This window comes from Hipposideros armiger, unplaced genomic scaffold, assembly GCF_001890085.2.
Source record: "Hipposideros armiger isolate ML-2016 unplaced genomic scaffold, ASM189008v1 scaffold_41, whole genome shotgun sequence".
NCBI lineage: Eukaryota > Metazoa > Chordata > Mammalia > Chiroptera > Hipposideridae > Hipposideros > Hipposideros armiger.
The window spans coordinates 3502291-3521258 of NW_017731391.1; the positions used below are offsets into that span (position 1 = coordinate 3502291).

Sequence of the window (18968 nt, forward strand, 5' to 3'; positions counted from 1 at the left end):
AAAAAAAAAAAAAAAAAAAAAAAAAAAAAAAAAAAAGATATAAAGCACTGGGTCTGGTTTTATCAAGCACATTCATATAAAACTCATCGTATTACAGGTTCACAGAGACCCAGAAAAGAACTAGCCCCATTATACAGATGAAGACACTGAGGCCTGGAGTGTTCATGCACGTGACTAAACTCAGCTTTTCTGATACCCAGGCCTACGCTCTTCCCAGGAAAATACCAGATTCATGACAGCAAGGGCCTCTCACTACATTGACAGAGCCAGGCACAATACTTGATTCCCAAGCCAAAGCAGGCTGCATTTTCTCTAATTACTGGCACTGACAGTACAATTGATATTTGTGACTTGGCCCCTGGAGCCTGCAGCCCCAGGTCAAGCTCTGTGTTTTGATGTTTCCTCCACAGGCAAGTAAACTAAGGTGTTAAAAAAATGAAAAGGCCTTGAACGCCTCCTGTCCAATCTGGGGTAACCAATAAAAACTAAATGCCTTCCTTTTATGGCCTGGGTGTGAACTTTAAATTTTAGTGTGGTCTTTATTATCTTGAAAATTACTGAATTGTCAAAAGCAAAATAAAATAAACCGGATTTTAGTACACTGTTGTTTACCACAAAAGCTAGTTTTTAATCACATGAGAAAAAAAAAAAAAAAGCAACTGTAAGCAGCTTTGCTGACATTTTTTTAAATGGCTGCTACTTGTTCTGTAAATGGAGCAAAATTAGTCCATCCCTCCATTTCTCCTTTTTTACTGCATATGCGTAATAAATTTGTGATCCAGGGAAGGCTTTTCTGGAAGGAAATGTGGCTGAGGTTTGAGGCTGGCTGGCTGACGGGAAGGGTGTGCTGTGCCTCCAGGAGGCAGCTTGGTCATCAGTATGCGCGAGGCAGACCCCCCCGCTCAGGAACGGTGTGAAAATGGACTGCCACTCTGACTGGTCCGGGCTGCACGCGGGGCATCTATCCCCGAGGACGAGGCTGGCACAGCAAGGAAAGCTGGCCTTCAACAGTCTTATCGAATTTGCATGGACCTGCAGGAAAAGCCAGGCTGCATAGAGCCCCTATCAGCCTCAGCCTCCGGGTGGGGAAAGGAAGAGGAGATGGGAGGAAGAGAGGCTCCATTCAACTAGCTTCTCTGTCTGTTTCCATGGCGATGGCTCTGGAAGCTGGTCAGAACTTTCTCAGTGGAAACAAACAGCGGCTGCCATTCACCGCTGCCCACGCCACGCTGGCCACACTGGCTGCTGGGCTGTCTGGATGCAGAGGAACCCGGGGAGGGCGGTGGGGGCTGCCAGGCTGTCTTCTGTCAGCTCCTCTGAGGGAAGCACGGAAGCTGGTGAAGCCACCGCTGAAGGGCAAAGCGGGAGGAGCTCCGGGCACGGGGGACCCTTCCTCGCCTCGCTGACGACATGCTGGAAGCACAGTGACGGGCTACCTCCAGGCCATGACTGACCTACATCTCCTGGTGGCCGCACAAAGGGTTGGGTCCTTTCCACGGCGACCACTGCCACAGCCACTTCAGCCTTTCTTTTTTTTTCTTTCACTTTTAATTCCTTCAGAAACGGCTGAGAGAAATTTTTATATGTTATGAATACTATGAAAAATGGGACCTCATGCTTTCCTGTCATCTCAAATGGCATTTTTTTTTAGGTAGAATTGACAGATAACATTGTTGGTTTCAGGTAGAAGATATAATGATTTCACAGTTGTATGCATCGCGAAATCATCACCACGCTGGCTAGTTAACATCTGTCACCATTCTGACCTCTTTTTCAATTCCCACACATGTCCTCCATCACAGCCACGCACCCTCCACCTCTGCACCCTAAGCGGCTCCCTGCGCTCTGTCAGCCCCTGGCTGGTCTCACTTGGCTTCGCAGCTTTCCCCGTAATGACCCCACGGCTTTATCTGAAGTGACACACCAGTACCTGTCGGAGAAGCAGCACAGAGCCTCGATCCAACAGCCAAGAACCAGGTTTGGGCTGGGATTCGTAACAGCAAGCAAGCTGCTTAGGAACCTCCTGGGGAACTGGTTCAAGGATCCAGAATCCCACATCTGGAAACTCCAACTCTGCGCTGTGACGAGGCCTGAGGGTCTTTTCAACAAGCTCTCCGGCTTACTCTGATGTACGCACGTGCCTGGAACCCCAGGTTTAACTCAGCGGAGACTGGGAGAACCCATCCCCCATGCTCCTTTCTTCATCCCGCCATATCTTTCTACTTCAACACTTCCCAAATATAGATAAAAGTATTACAAGGTAGGTTTCAGAAGGAATCCAGGATACGGTAAGATAACACATGAAGCCAGTATTCTTCCAGCGTCCTGACTATCAGGTTTTACTTGGACAAAGCTTTTAGACAAGAGGTTGGGGGCCGGGTTTGCTCTTGACTACCACACATCCTTCCAAGGTGCCTGGCACGTGGGAGCCACTCCTTAAGGACTGGATGAAGGAGGGAGCCAGTGGATGGAAGAATTTTAAAAGTGGAGCCATAATACAGTCTCTGACAAGTTTCAGACTTTTAGCATCTCTCTCTTCCCCCGCTGGTCTCCCTGCCTCCTGGGGGGCACCCAGTCCCACCTCCTCACACTGACAATGGTCCTTCTAACATACAAAACCCACCACTAGGCAACTCCTAAGCTGCTCCCTCAAGCTGGCCCTTGGGCTGCACTGACAGAGCCACGTGTCCAGCCCCAAAACGTTGTACTCACACACCTTAGCACACCTGGTGTCTGCCTGGAATTCCCTTCCCCTCCGTTTTTGCCTAAGAAGCTGCCCAGTTATCCCTCTGGCTCTCACATTCCTTTGGGAGCCCCTGGTGGGTCTGCAGTCTGTCAATTTCGCATAGCTGGATTACGGTTCCCAGAACTGCCTGCTCTGCACAGTTCCAGGTCAGCATGAGATGTAGAAAGCAAAGTAGAACGCGAGCCATTTCTATCTTCAAGGTCAGCGCAGGGCATAGCTGACACATGTCATAACATGTCCCCTGGGTCACTGGATGGCATGGGACAGCAGCTGGGCCACAGTTCTTGCATTCCTGCCAAGTCCCCTCCTTGGGCTCTTTCAGTCCTGGACCTGTCTGTGCCTTGCTCTGCTCCTGAGGGAGGAAAGAAGGAAGGAAGGAAGGAAGGAAGGAAGGAAGGAAGGAAGGAAGGAAGGAAGGGAGGAAGGGGGAGGAAGAGAGGGAGGGAGGGAGGAAGGGAGGAAGCTTCTTCTGCAGGTTCCTTGCGCCATTGAAGGCGGAGGCTTGCTTGGAGGTGAGGCGAGACGACGTGGGTTTCAGCCCATCCTTGTAGGTGGCAGTTTGTCCTCCCTCCCCACGTCCCTGCATCTTTTCCCCCCCTCCATGCTAGACCAGCCTCCACTGGGCTGTGGAACCAGCCCCCACAAATACAGAAGGTCAAAATGCTATAATGACATTATCTTAATGTCTGCCTCTCCTACAGACCCCTGACTGACACCGAATCTATGTGGTGCCCAGTCCCATGCCTGTCCTCCAGGAATCAACTGTCGCTCTGCCGACAGGTCCTCTGCTTTGTACTCACATAGCATTATGTCACTGTGCCATGTCTTCTTCAGGCTGCAAGAGGACAGCTACCTCGCCTATCCTATTCATCTTTCCAGGGCCTAGCATATCCATCCTTACAACAGAAATGTGAAAAAGGCTTATTCAATTAAACTTCATGAGCTGCCTAGCTCATCGCTGGTCTTCCCTAAGCGCTGTCTGTCCTCTTGTGACAGTCCTTGTGATGGAGTCTATGACAGAAGGCCTGGCCCTGGCAGATAAACAGGTCTAGACTAGAACTCCACCTCTGCCTCACCCAAGGTTGTGATCATGATCTTGGTAAGTCACATAGTCTTTCTAAACCTCAGTTTCCTTAACTGCAGACTACCATTTACCTTACAGTTTTGTTAGAAGGATTTATACATAGAAGTTGTAGGTATGGGACTTTCCTGACTCCTGCCAGGAAAAGGACGTTATTTATTTACTGAGAGTCTCCCTCCCGCCCCCACCCTCCTCCCTGGCCCAATATTCCAATCCCCTCCCCTGCAGGAGAGAGAATAACCAGCAGCCACCTTGGATACCGAATACCTCCCGGCCGGCCGGCCGGCCAGCGCATCTGTCTCCAGCAGTCACACAGAAAGGACGCAGCCCAGGCGTGTGGACTGGAGCCGGGGCTGGGTCAGCTGGAGGCGCACTCACCAGACAGAGTTAAGGCTACACAGTTTTCAGAGCGGAACAGCTGAGGTGGAGAATCTGGCACAGCTGCTCCTGCCCTGAGCCCCCCTGCACTCTGGAATGCTGAGCCCCTCAAATATGCTGTGTGACGGAGCACACACATGTGCAGGCACAGATCTGCCTGCACAAACACATACCCCAGCACGCTGCCGCTGCACACGCTCTGTGGAAATGTGGCTGTGTCCCGGCTTCCTCTCTTTGGGGCAGGGAAAGGAAAGCTCAGGTGGGAATGGCATATTTTCAGTGGCTGTGGCCATCAACGAGCTGTGAGTGTGGCACCGTCTAATAAGACAGGATGAAAACTGCAGTCACCCTGCCATCGCCATGGGCAGTGCCCTATATTCTAGAGGTGGGGACACAGGAAGTGAAATGTGAGCACCTGTCCTATGCCAGGCGGCATACTAGGCATTTTTCACAGTGACCCTCGGAAAGAGCTTTTATTATGCATTTTTCATTGATTAGGAACCTGAGGTTTAGAGAATCTAACTCCCACAACTAGCGCAGAGCTTCAGAGGTTCTGTCCAACACCAAAGCAGACAGCAGCGACGGCACAGCAGCATATGCGGACGTCCATGCAGAACTTGCCGGTCCACGCAGAACAGGGCACACTTTGGACTGGGTCGGCAAATGAAAGACGGCTCAAACTAGAAGGAACCCTGGAGACCACCTGACTCCAACTGATCACTGTGCAATTGAGCTGAAGCCCGGAGGGCTGACGCATCGCAGATGATCAATCACAGATGGGGAGCGCTTGGAAAGCTCCGGCCCCCTGGACAGTGACCTCGCCCTTGTTCCCACAGGCTTGGCAGATGGCTATTGGTACCTTGATTAAAGCAAAAGAATACATAGCATACACCCTAATTCCTGGCCCTTGGTGCAGCCACTTAACTCCTGAAACCTAAGCTTGCTGTTCTGCCTGTATTTGCCACCCTGGTGAGCTTGAAGGATCAGACAGTGGTAGTCCCCGTCGCCTGGTGCTGCTCTAACAAGCACAAGCGCCCACCTCTCTTTCCTGGGAGGGCACTGGGCATGCAGCAAAGGCACATCCACCTGAACCAGGCCGACTTGTGAACTGTTCTCAAGGACATGCCTTCACATGGCTTCCCCACGCTAGCGCACACGTGCACAATGCCCATGGGGAAAACCTGGTGTTCCCCTTTCCACCCACAGCCCGGCCACAAACAGGATGTGGAAACAGGATGCGTTAGTCTCAGCTCCAGGCACGGCTTGACCTGGATTTCCCAGCAAACTCTCAGATCTCACGAGCAAGCCTCACGGAACCTGGCCTCTTCCTAAGGAGGACTAATGATCACACAGCCCACAGGTCTCCGGTGCTCACATCTACGAAAGAGAACGAGTGGAGAGAGCCCTACCCAGCCCGTCACACGGGAGGAGGAGCCCACGTGAGCACAGGCGGCAGACCCTGGCCTCCGGGGCTTCCACGAAGCAATGGAGCCTGAGCCCCACTCGAGCCGTCGCCAGGAATAAGCTTGCTGAGGAAGAGCCAGGAGGTCTCACTTAGGAAAGAACTTACTAAAAGGAGAATTTCTTACCTATCTCCAGGAGGCTGGATCCAAAGGAACCAAAAACTGGATCCAAAGTTCTATTCTTAATGGAGCTGTGACAAACAGATTTTCTTTCAAAGAATGTACTTTCCCTCTATTTATGGAAATGTCCTCAATAGGCAAATCTACACAGACGGGAAGTAGATTAGTGGTTGCTTGGGGCTGGGGTCATTGGAAGTCAGAGGACTTGATTGCTAAAGAGTAACAGGGCTTCTTTGTGAGGTGATGAAAATGTTCTAAATTGACTGTGGTGATGGTGACACATCTGTGAATATATTAAACCCCTTTGGGTTGTACACTTTAAATGGGTGACTTGTATGGTATGTGCACTATATCGCAATAAAGTTCATTAAAAAAACAAGAAAACAAATAACCACACAAAAAATTGTACACAAATGTTCATGGCCGAATTAGTCATAATAGCCCCAAAGTTAAAACAACCCTAAATGTACATCAATCAATAAGTGGATAAACAAAATGTGGCATATACATACATAAAAAAGGAATGAACATGGCTAACCCTTGAAAACATGCTACGTGAAACAAGCCAGTCACTTAAAGCCCCTAACTCCATTTCTACGAAATGCCCAGAATAAGCAAATCCACAGAGATAGAAAATTGATTCATGGTTGTTTAGGGGTGAGGGAAATGAGAGAATTTTGAGGGCGATAGCCAAGGGGTATAGGTTTGTTCTTGAACTGACAGAAATACTCTCAAATTTGATTGTGGTGATGGTCACAAAACTCTGTGAATATATTAAAAACCACTGAATTGTATTTCATAGGTGAGTTGTATGGTATGTGAATTATCTCAATAAAGCTGTTACCGAAAATAAAATAAATGTCCTTTCCCAACAAAATTGCAGGTTTAAAAAGTTTTCGCGATTTTTAATACAACCATAATATTTTGTGTGTGCTTCTTGATATTGTACCTTTATCTGGAGATATTACGTGGTCTCTTATTTCTATTTAACAGAGGAGGAAAAATCGGAGGAGACTTGAACAAGACTTCAGAATAGAATCAGGTGAGGCGAGGAGGACAGGCAGCCCTTAGGAATAGATTTGAGTATTTGTGGAAGCTCTTTTTCTCTCCACTACATGTTTTTTCACATGTTTTCACAGGTGTCCTTTAAATGTTAATATTCACAGAGAGCACTTTCTTCTTATTACAATGCTATCAGCTTAAGGAGACATTGGCTCATGCTGGGTGACAGGTGAGACCAAAGTAGGTCGCCCGTAATTCTAGTTCTGGGGGCAATCCAGTTAAATCCTTACCTCAAAGAACTGGAGGCATTCAATGAATTCAATGTGAGTACTTCATGAGCACTTGCGCTGTGCAAACTAGTGTTCTGGACACTGAAGAAAATCCAGAGAGGAAGAGAGCCAGCTCTCAGCCTCAAGGAGCTCATGAACAGGTTGGGCTGGGTGGGGTTAGAAAGTAGGAAGTAGATAGAGCCAAGCGCAAGGGCATGAACTTGGGCCAGACAATATACATAATGATAACAGACAAGATTATGGAGCACTTATTGGGTGCTAAATAGCTTACTAGGTGAGGTGGATACTATACTGATCATCCTCATTTTAGAGTCATGGGAACTGTAGACACAAACATTAAGTAATTTGCCAAGAGTCGCAGGGCTGGTAAGAGCGAGCCTGGATTTGAATGCAGAGTCTGGTATCAGGCAGGGCATCTGAACCCCAAGGCTATAACGGCACTCAGGCTGGATTAGGGCTTTTGTCTCCAGCTCTAGGGCCTTAGGCAAGCTAATTATAGCTGACCCTTGAGCAATGAGCGAGTTAGGGGCACGGATCCCCGCAAAGTGAAAACTCCATGTATAATCCATGTATATATCGGGGTGGCTGGTTAGCTCAGTTGGTTAGAGCGCAGTGCTCATAACACCAAGGCTGCAGATTCGATCCCAAATGGGCCGCTGAGATGCACCCTCTACAACTAGATTGAAACAACTACTTGACTTGGAGCTGATGGGTCCTGGAAAAAAAACGCACTGTTCCCCAATAAAATTTAAAAAAAAAATCCATGTATAACTTTTGACTCCCCCAAAACTTACAGTTTCCCTCGGTATCCACAGGGGATTGGCTCCAGGACCCCCGGCAGATACCCAAATCCAAGGATGCCCAGGTCCTGTATATAAAATGGCGTAGAACAATGCATACAGTCAGCCCACTGCATCTGTGGATTCCCAACCGCGGATCAAAAATGCTATTTTCGACCCGCAGTTGGTTGAATCCATGGGTATGAAACACATAGACATGGAGGGCCACCTGTATATTTACTGGGGGGGAAAAAAATCTAAATGGACCCATGCAGTTCCAACCCACGTTGCTCAAGGGTCAACTGTACTCTCAAAAACAGTACATACCTCAATGGGTTCATAAAAAAAATTAAATGATAAAATGCAAGAGAACTGATTAGCACAATGTCCAATACACAAAAATAACCTAATATAAGATGCTGTGGTGTCGACAATGATGATGACGATGATAATGATGATATTTGTTAAAGCACATTAAGAGAGACAGCAGATCCATGCAAAATGCTACTGGATTCCGAAAGGTGAAAAAGATACAGCCAGTGAAGGGACCCAGAAAGCATTCGAGGAGAAGCAGTTCTTAACATAGGACTTAAAAAGAGGAAATGCTTTTGAAGTATGAACTCCAAACAGCCCCGGAGGCGCTAGGAGGTAAGAGCATCCAGTGGGTCTGGAGTTAGGTCATGTGACCGGGAGACGGGAGATGCAGGCATAAAGCTGAGGCGGGCTGCATCAGGGGGATTTGATTCTCAAGGTGAAAACATGTAGAGGATCTAATTACAGGTGCCGCTGAGAGGATCCGGGCACCCCTTCGGTGTGCTGGGACCTAACTGTACTTTGGGGACAAAATCTGGGAGTCACTTCCTGAATGCTCTTTTCTAGTTCATGAAAAGAGCACTCAAGGTATCACTTGGAGTGGTGAAGATGAAAAAGAGGGAAACAAAGGGCACATTATTGAAGTAAAAGCGACAGGATGTGGCCAATGAGGTTCTGGGATCACAGGAGAAAAGCAGGAGATAGTGATGTAAATGCTGGGTGACGCACAGAACAGTGGTCCCTGGGATAGAAAGTGGGGAGTATGGACAAATAGCAGGTTGTCGGAGAGAGAAAGACAATGAGTTCTGCTATAAGCATGCACTGCTTGGGGGGACAGCAACAGCAGTGCGCAGGCATTCAGCAAAAGGCTGCAGCAGGCAGGGCACCGGGTTGGGAAAGGGGCACGGGGAGAGATGGAGATTTGAGGTGGGCGCCTAGACACGACAGTTTAAAGCCACGGGCGTGGGTAAGTGTCTGGGGAGATCTTGTAGGCTGGACAAAAAGCCCCAGGGGAACAGCCACAGCAAGGGTGGCCAGAAAAAAGGGAACTGCACCAAGTAAGGAGGAGAAACTGGAACCGCGATGTCGCAGACACCAATGGCAAAGAGAGAAGTGTGACCAAAGGGAAGCCAGCAGTGGCAAATGCAACAAGGGTCTGCGAGTGGGAGCCAGCTCTGGGATGCTTCCTGTTGCGCCACTGACCTTGGAAAGGGCGTTTCTGCAGGGAATGAAGAGAGGGGTCCGGCTCAGGGGGAAAGTTCAGTAACTGAGGGAGGAGAGAGACAGAATTACGGTCTAAAAAACAGCAAGCTTTTTATGGGGTGGAGAAGAACTACACATTTGTACACACTCGCGCACTCACTCGTTTATCCATTATTGAAAGTGTTTTATGTAAAAATCCGGAGTTCAGGGTGCGAGGTGACTACACACTCTCTCTCTCTCTCTCTCTCTCTCTCTCTCTCTCTCTCTCTCTCTCTCTCAATATGCACACCCATAACTGCAGTTACTGCAACAGAGGCAGGAGCGCCCAGCAGGCCCAGGAGCAGGATGCCTCACCGCAACTCTGCGCACGAGGGCTACCTCTGGGAGGCGCCACGGGCAGAGCTGAATGTTTAAGGTTGAGTGGAGCGTGCCCACAGAAGGAGGGTGGGGAAGATGGCGAGACAGTGGGGTACAGACACCCCACGGGAAAGAGCAGTGATTTCAGAGGCGCCCCGCGCCATGGGAGAACATGGCCCGTGTGAGAAATTGCAGGAGCTTCCTCCTGCCTGGAGAGCAGGTCAAAGGCTGAGGCGGGTGGACAGGCAGGCAGACAGCAGGCTCTGAGGGGAGAGGAGGAAGAGGAAGGAGAGGCCAGAGAGCAAGCGATTCCGAGAGGAGCAGACGAGCGAGGGGAACAGAACACATGAACACACGCAGGGCTTTTTTCCTGAAGGCTAAGAGGAAAGAGGAGGTGAACACGGAGTTTTCTGTGAGGGAGAAAAGGCAAGCTGACACCATCAAGAGTAATCGGCTGGCCAGAGGAAACACATCCAAGAGCGAAGCCATGTCCAAATGGAGGGAACGCTCGCACAGAACATTTATCAACTATATTCCATCCATTTTATTCGACTCCAAGACACTGCTCTGTTGGCTTTCCCCCCTTTTATTTATCTTCCTCTCCTATCTTGCTATATATTTTTGGACTTTCTCACCATAAAATAGTTCAAGTGTAGTCATAGGTAATAAAAAAAGTGAAACTTAAATCAGTGAATGTTCAACTCTGGTGAAAGACTTAGTAGAAAAGAGCTTATAAATACTGGCTAAGGTGACGTTTGGGGATTTATTTTGGACCTTCCTGCCTCTATAAATATGAGACCCAGCTTATATCTGAATGAGAGTAAAACTTGCTCCTACTTCCAAGAGAAAGTCTGGAGTGTACCTTTTAACTGCTGCTATTTTTTTTAATGCTAATGAACTCAGTTTGTCTCTAACCTCTCCATTTGCAAAAGCAATACAATTGTAAGTACTTTGGAATTACAGTGTAGTGGTTAGGAGCCTGGGTTCTCAACTGGGATCAAACCTGGGCTCTGCCACTATTTAGCTGTGTAGCCTTGGGCAATTTATGAATCTCCTTGTGCCTCCGTTTCTGCGTTTGTAAATGGGAATGATATCCTACTGAACCTCACAGGACTGCTGTATTAAATGAGTCCATGTTAAGTGCATCGATCAGTTCCTCAACAAGCATCATCTACTATTTCCTGCTTTTTCTTTTACAATTTTCACTCCATATGAGCCAACCCCATAAAGACTACTTCCATCTATTCAATAGACACACACCTAGAAAGAACCAGACGGGCTCCCCTGCTCTCGGAATGGCTTGCTCTCTGGCCTCTCCTTCTCCCTCCTCTCCCCTCAGCTGGCTTCCTCGAAAGTAATAAATCTACATAATCCTGACACCCTTTATTTGTTAGGCTTTGCGCTAATTTTCAGACTACCCTGTTTCTATAGGTAGACACGTACAAATAAAAGATGAACTTACTGTGGAAATCCTGCTAGTTTCCTACACGGTGTCTATTCGCCCTTCTTCCTGGTATTCCTATGATGCGAATGTTGTTGCGCTTGATCTTGTCCCACAGGTCTCTTAAACTACTTTCATTGCGTTTTATTCTTTTTCCTTTTTGTTGTTCCAAGTGGGTGATTTCTGCTATTTTGTCTTCTATATCACTGTTCCGATCCTCTGCTTCATCTAATCTACGGGTGATAACTTCGAGTGTGTTCTTCATTTCAGTTATTGTATTCTTTAATTCTGACTGGTTATATTTTATGGTTTTTCTATCCTTCTTTATGTTTGCTATCTCTTTGCTGAGATTCTCACTAAGTTCCTTGAACATTCTTATCATCAGTGTTCTAAACTCTGTCTCTGAAAGGTTGGGTATCTCTGTTTCATTTAGCTCCATTTCTAGAGGTTCCTTCTGATCTTTTATTTGGGACATGTTTCTTTGTTTCCTCATTCTGGCTGTCGCTCTGTGATTGCTTCGATGTATTTGGTAGATCACTACATCTCTCAGTCTTTGCTGGGTGGACTTAAGTGGTGTGTGTCCTTTATATTCAGATTGCAGTCTCTGTATTCTCCTGTTCCATGTGTTCCAGAGATATCGCTGTTGAAGTTGATCTTTAATTGCTTTTGGCTTGTCAGACGGTAGGATCGGCCCTCAGACTGATTAGCTGGGAGAATTAGCTCTGTTCTCTCCCTCCTTCCTTAAGCAGCCCATTTTGTTCACGGCAGCCCTGGGCTCAGTTAAATATACTCGCTTCTCCCAATTCCCCTACTCTGGGTCCCCTTGCTTTGCTTTATTTTTCTCCACAGCACTATTTCAGTTGTATAACTGTTTTCTAGCCCATTTTCCTACATGCAGCTCGTGTCAGTTCTTCATCACAATATCCTAGCACCCAGCACAGAGGCCTGCACACACCAAGCCCGTGCTCGGTGACAGGCGTGAAGAAATGAGTGGGACCCAGTGGGGTGTGATGGACAGGGCTTCTAGGAAAGCTTTCTGAAGCACGTGCCTGTGGCCTGTTTCCCTCTTACCTTCCTCCCTTCACTCTGCTTCTCCTTCCCACCTGGAAGATGCAGCAGCCACTTTAAAACCAGGAGGACAAAACAAACAAAAGCAAACACAGTCTGGGTTCCTGTGGGCTTACCCGAGCCCCAGTGCCAATCATGGCACAAGGATGTACCTCATGAACCTTGGGTTTGTTTACGCCACGTTTTCTGTTATCTGTAGCTCAACTCGTTCCTAATACATAGAGTTAAAGATATATCCGGAAAAAAAAAAAAAGAAAAAAAGCCTTGCTTTCTAGACAATTCTTAGACTAACTGGTGAGTAACAAGAAATTTAACTAATGTTCACCTTTCAGCCAGTTGACATAAATCCAGGACTGGTGGAATGAAGTAAGTAGTCTCATCAATAGCCAACGTAAATAGATGCAATATTTATTATATTTTCAGTGAAAGCATATGAAGATTGTCAGAAAATAAGGATGAATGGGGCTTTTGTCAAACTGGTGGGGGTTGGGTCTGTTACCTATCTGTCTGTCTGTCTATCTATCCATCTACCTATCCTGCAGGTCACGCACAGCTACAGGCCAAATACTGCCCTAGCAGCCCCACTTGGCAGGGTCTCCAGGAGCAGTGATGTCAGGTATATTAGGCTTCTCACTGCTCACCTCACCTACCAAAGGCCCACCTCCTCTGTCATTTCCAGTCAGAGCTATAGTCCTATAATGGAAGACTTCATACCTGTTAAATGTTAAGTACTTCTGGGAGAGGTGACACCTTTTTCAGAAATCATACACTTACATCATAATTAATGCCTGATACCCCCCTTAGAACAGGATTTAACTGGGGGAGAAGGGAAGAGAGAAGGTGTGCCCAGGCCCCTTGCCCAGGGGTTGGGGGCGGGGGACGGCTGTGGGTCTGCAGGGAAGGAACCACAGGGTTAACCCCTCCACTGCAACCTGGCCCATTTCCATCTCTGCCTCTGCTTCTGGGCGGGAACCTGCAGGATTTGCCCACTTTTGTTTACTGAGTTTGCTTCCCTTTTGAATAAAAAGCAGAAGAAAACTTCTGCCCATAAAACAACACTGCTGACTTAGAAGAGTATTTTGGTTGGCAGACACGAATTAACCAGATACAATCAACTGGCTTGCCAGGTCATCACCCAGGGCTTGCAAAGCTGTTGTAAGCATTTTGAGCCGAAGAATAGCAGGACTTTGCATTTCAAAATATTTGCATTTTCAAGTACACAAATACAAATAATTCAATATAAACATGGTATCAAAACTACTCAGATTATAATGTGACCTAGAGCATCCCAGAGTGATACCTTGATCTTTTCAGAAAAATGTTTTTGGAAGATTTAACCTAAAATAATTATCAATTTAAGAATGAGTACCACCATTTTGCAAGTCGCAGTAAAAACTGATTCAGCCAAGAGTCATTAGAGAAATCTAAAACCATTAGTAAGAGTTTGATGAGAAACAAGATATAGATAGTCATATTATCTATCCAGAGAATATTTAATTGCAAAGGGAAAACTGTAACTTTCCAGAAGAAAACAGTCAGACATCACCTTATTAAATGATCAAAATTAATATCACCAATAATAGGGCAAACTGTTATCATGATGCAATGCACTGAGGAGAACACATCAAAAATGCATTTCCTGCATCTTGAAAAAGAACCCAGATTGAGAAATATTTCATAAAACAACTAGACCACACTCTTAAAAAATTACCAATATCATAAAAGACAAAGAAAGGCCAAGAAATCCTTTCAGATTAAATGTGACAAGAGACATGACATGTAAATGCAATGAATGGTTTTTTAAAGTGCTGGATTGAAAAAAAAAAGTACTATAGTAGACATTACTGGGACAATTAAAGAAACTTGAATATGAACTGCATGTTAGGAAAGTCAGCATTAAAATTCCTCTATTTGATAATTATACTGTGGTTCTGTAAGAGAACGACCTTGTCCTTAGGAGATATATATTGAATTATTTTAGTTAGGGGTGAGTACCATGATATCTGCAACTTACTCTCATAACTCAGCAATAATAATAATTAGTGATATTATATGAGAGAGACAAAGAACATAGGTGAGAAAGTATGCAAATTGGTGAGTCTAAATAAAATTTATATGGGAGTTCACTGTACAATTCTTGCAACTTTTCCGTAAGATTAAATTTTTTTCAAATTTTTTAACGTAAAAATAAAAAGGAGTTCCACAATTTTCAAAAGCTATTAATAGAAAAATGAAGGACAAAAATGTATTAAAACTTACAAACACCTAAGTTTAAGTAAACCACTTAAAAGAACAGAAACAAAATGGCAGTATTACAGATGAAGAAGTTAGGGTGGTCAACAGCCTTTGTATATGTGTGTTTTCAGTTTTTTTTGTTAACCTCAGAGGAGGCTGTCAGTCTCTGTCCTACCCACAAGAGTCATGCCATATTTTACTAAGTGAAGGATATAAACACAGAAAGAATGACTACCCACAATTGAAGGGAAGAAGAAATGCCCAGCCTAAGATTAGTACAACTTTGGTGAGTCACTTCCTCTTAGGAGGACAGGCAAACATCTCTCGTGTCCTGAAGGATTCGGAGATTGTGAGAGAACACCTGAGGTCTCAGTCTGAATCACAGCATATAGGTAGCAAACTAGGTCAGGCGAACCTACATCCCATTCACTACATACTTCTGCCCAGGTTCGGTTCAACATCACCATGGTACCTCCAATTTCAAAATCAATGTCAAGTCAAATCTCTTGGCTTTTTCAGCCTCCACATTATTAAGGGGCTGGGCAGATATATGCAACCAAAACAAGGGACATTCATGTTAACCGCACACTTATCCTCTAACCTTGAGTGGGCAATGGCCTTGCTTTTCTTTTGCTCATCACCCCCATCGTTGCTCGATCCTGAAGCAAATCGGCTTCGCCTCTTAAATTGAGGGCTGAAGGCTTGGCAGAGCTGCCTTCCCTCCTTGAAGCCGCCTCTGCGCCCACAGCACACACACGTGGACGGATTAAGGGAGGCTGTGCTGTGAAGCGCACACACGCTCTCCCAACGTGTGCTTTTCATTCCAGAAATACTTGATTCCTAAACCACTTCTATGCCTCTCTTGGCATGAAACAGGATAAGCGGCCCTGTGCCAAAGGAAGTGTCTGTTTAAACATGTGGACTTTCTTAAAATTTCTTTACCTCAGAAGATCATAAACAGAACATTCTGGCATAATTACGATGGAATAAAGTAGAAAAGGAAAAGGTTATAGAAAAAGAGGGGGGAAAAAAACAAACAAACACTTGCTTTGTTTTTGTTTTGTAAAGTTGCCTAAAAGAAATACTGGAAATACAAGATATAACATAGAATTATCTACCATGAGAGTGAAAATGACAGGGTCCACGTTAGGAAAAGAAAGCCAAAATATTACCTTTAACAGGAAAGGTTAGTTAAGTGTTTGCCATCTTCTGACACAAGCATTTAGTCCTGTTTTAAGGTCACCCACCAAAGCAAAATGCAGAGGAGGGTATTTAAGTCATTGTTTTATTCTGAAATGTATTTTATTTTTGTGCCTGGCTTCTTTATGACTTTCATCGCATATCAAAAGTGAACATGAAAGAAGGAAGCCCATTTTGGTTGACTGAACTGCCCTTTCCCTCTCTCCACGCTCACTTCCAGGCATATTTATTTAGGGTTCGCTCACAATAAGCAGTGTGAAGTCAGTAACTCTTCGCAGAATCATCAGGCATCACCAATAGTATTATATATAACTGGATACACACTCTTATCCACTTAGATATATACGCACGCCACACATGAGGAAAATAACATCAAGCACCACATACATACCACGATCACCCCTTTGACTTCCATCAGGATAGACCTAAAAGACACCTTCTTAGAAATTCTGATCCTGGGCAAAGGGAGGGAAACTTACTTTCTTTCCACTTCTGGTGTTGACACGGCGCTACAGAAGCCCAGAGACTCCTAGGAGAGAAAATTCACAGCGTCAGTACAGGCAGAGCAGCAGGTTTCATCTGATGTGTTCAGAATATCACTTTAAAAAGAAAACAGGCAGAAGCAAAAATAGATGATTAAAGTCATTGTGCTTACTTCGATCTGGGACCGCAGCTGAAGTGACGTGGGGCTGGCATCGGGTTTCTCCTAAAACAGAACAGATGCTGGTTTAACGAGGCTTCCAAACGTGGCATACACCAGAAAGACAAATAGATATGTAAGAAGAGATGGGGGAATCTGGGAAACGCTAGGGTACAGTGGGAGGAGATGGTGGAGATAAACAGATTTTTCTGGAAAAGCTAAAGTGTCTTTTCAATGAGAGCTCTAGTCTCTTAACATTGGACTGTTCTCCGAACTTCACCACTTGATGCTACTGACAATTTATTACAGAAGAAACAACTCCAATCTAATTGACGGATACTGACAGTTAATGGTGAAGTAATTCTCTAGATGTGATTAGACCGTGACTAGGACATAGAATTTACAGTGTTACATAGACTCATGTGTGTTCAGTTTCTTTTCCAATAATGGTGGCGTTCCAATCTGATTTTAAAGTTCTAAACGCACTCAGGCTATTCAGTAATGTAGGGCTAGGTGCAAGTGTCTTTAGGAAAGTGGACAGTAAGTTATAGTGGTAAACAGAGCACAGAGCACCACACCTATTTTTTCATGAGAAAAATTCTAACTCTAAATGGTGCTAAAGTGGGGGTCCTCATCAAAGTGTGGTCCACAGTCCAGGGGTGTCCCCCTCGCCCCATCTCCCATCATCAACTGGTAAGCAAGACGTTGGGCAGTTTTAGAGGATGAGGTAACATCACTCATATTATACACATCTGAAATATCAGATTAATTGAGTTTTCCAATAATCAGACTGTGTTGTTATATTCTTCAGGATTGCACATGTATGTAGGAAGCTTGTTTTGTTCGTCTCAGCGAACATTCGGAAAAGGGGAACATGATCATCTCAAATTATGAATTCTCACTTGCAACTAATTATTCAATGTATTAAAGCTGCCTGTTCCACCATTAGCACGATTATAAAACTAAACCAATGTTTTAAAAACTTAGCAAGGAAATATTCAAATAATTATAACAGAATAAATGCATAAGTGTAAATAGGTAATAGGAATCCAGTATAAATATAGACCACGAAATGAATGTGCTGGGGTGAGTCAATCTGAGAATGGGATGATTTTGGACAAGGCTGAAAGAGAAAAGTGTTTACATGGACTGGCAACACCTCACCCCTGATCCCAGGGCCTTATTTGTTATGAAAAAATAGAGTGGCATGAAGCCCCGTAGAATTTCTCTATGGTTAACATCCTGGTTTTTATTGCCAACTTTGTGTATTACAGGACAAATTTATATTTCTTTCCCAAACTTGATACACCATTTTTCAAAAACAATGTATGGGAATGTTCGAGTTACATCCAATTCTAATTGATATGGCGTCAGACTCAGGTGTCATCAATAAAAGGGATATGGATTTCGGAGGTTCCTGGCATGTGGACCAATCATGACACCCTGATGGCTAACTGCTTAGCATCTCATGAAGAAATTTACAGACTTAAAGAGCAGGAGGTAAACAAAGGGATAGTCTGCAAGTTTTTCCCCTTAAATCAGTATAGAAGCCTCAGAATGATGAGAGAATCTGTTAGCTCCTGACATTGTCTCTGAAATCATCCCTTTAACATCCAACTCTACTCCATGTCCTTCCATAACCATCCAAAATAAAACAAAGCCTGATTCGCCTCTCTCTCCCTCTTCAGTTCTTAACTTCCCTTCAAACTCGAAGTCTCTACCTCACTAGGTAACAGTCCATGATAGGGCATTTTCTGCTAGTGTTGTATATGTTATCTGCATTTTTCTAATAAATTTATTTATGGAGAACATCGTTTGGCACTCAATATCATAAACACACTACTTATGGTGTATTCTACACAATGTACCTATTCCTACACACAAAGCAGCTGCTTGTTCATAACCATGTTAAGTGATGATCAGGAAGTAACATTCTAAACAATTCATCTTCACAGGTTACTTATAATAGACATTTAACTGTGTTTTAGTTACTTTTTAAGAAATTGCTGGGGGTGTAGTTTGATATATAATATATTGAAACTCGTCCTTTAAAATAATGGACCCAGCTAATGTTTCCATGTAGAACATCTGTTTTATCAGAAACAGGAAACGTTAAACAGGAGAGCTGGCACAGTGATGTGTCCGTTTTTTGTTTTTTTTCCAGAACATATCACAAAATAATGTTTTTCAGAGCAAATATTAATTTCATCTCTTAAGACGATCATCATTAAGAAGCATTTCTTAGCGCAAACACATCCTACAGTAAAAATACTACACAAATTAGAAGAAGCTTCTAAAATTACCCACTAAGTTGAGGACCTATCTGATGCTTGAAGAGAGAACAGAATGGACTATTGGCAGTATTCCATTATTATGTGACATTGATGGATGTCAGATGATATCAATGACAAACGTGCAGAGGATTACTAATTACAATCATGCATGTCTGAATATGAGATGTTTAAGACATAAAAATATCTAATAAAAAATACAGCAAACGCTTGAGAACCCAACATCGAGCCTGAGAAATTACAAAGAGTTAAAGCTAGCAGGTGTTCTGACATACACTTGGACAAAACACCTGTGTGCAGAGTATGAAACAAGTGTTGGTAGAATTGACATATATATATATATATATATATATATATATATA

General features: G+C 44.7%; 1 protein-coding gene across 7 annotated transcripts in view; it reads right to left on the reverse strand.

The window, feature by feature from the left end:
* Positions 1–18968, reverse strand: part of SASH1 (SAM and SH3 domain containing 1) — a 256467-nt gene that overhangs the window by 79926 nt on the left and 157573 nt on the right. For 5 of the 7 annotated variants that reach the window (XM_019638923.1, XM_019638924.1, XM_019638921.1 and 2 more), the window contains exons 3-5: positions 17382–17438; positions 16331–16381; positions 16155–16204 (exon numbers count right to left, since the gene is read on the reverse strand). In XM_019638923.1, the coding sequence (XP_019494468.1) occupies positions 16155–16204; positions 16331–16381; positions 17382–17438 (158 nt within the window). The remainder of the gene's footprint in view (positions 1–16154; positions 16205–16330; positions 16382–17381; positions 17439–18968) is intronic. The other 2 variants (XM_019638922.1, XM_019638926.1) reach the window with 1 other exon arrangement.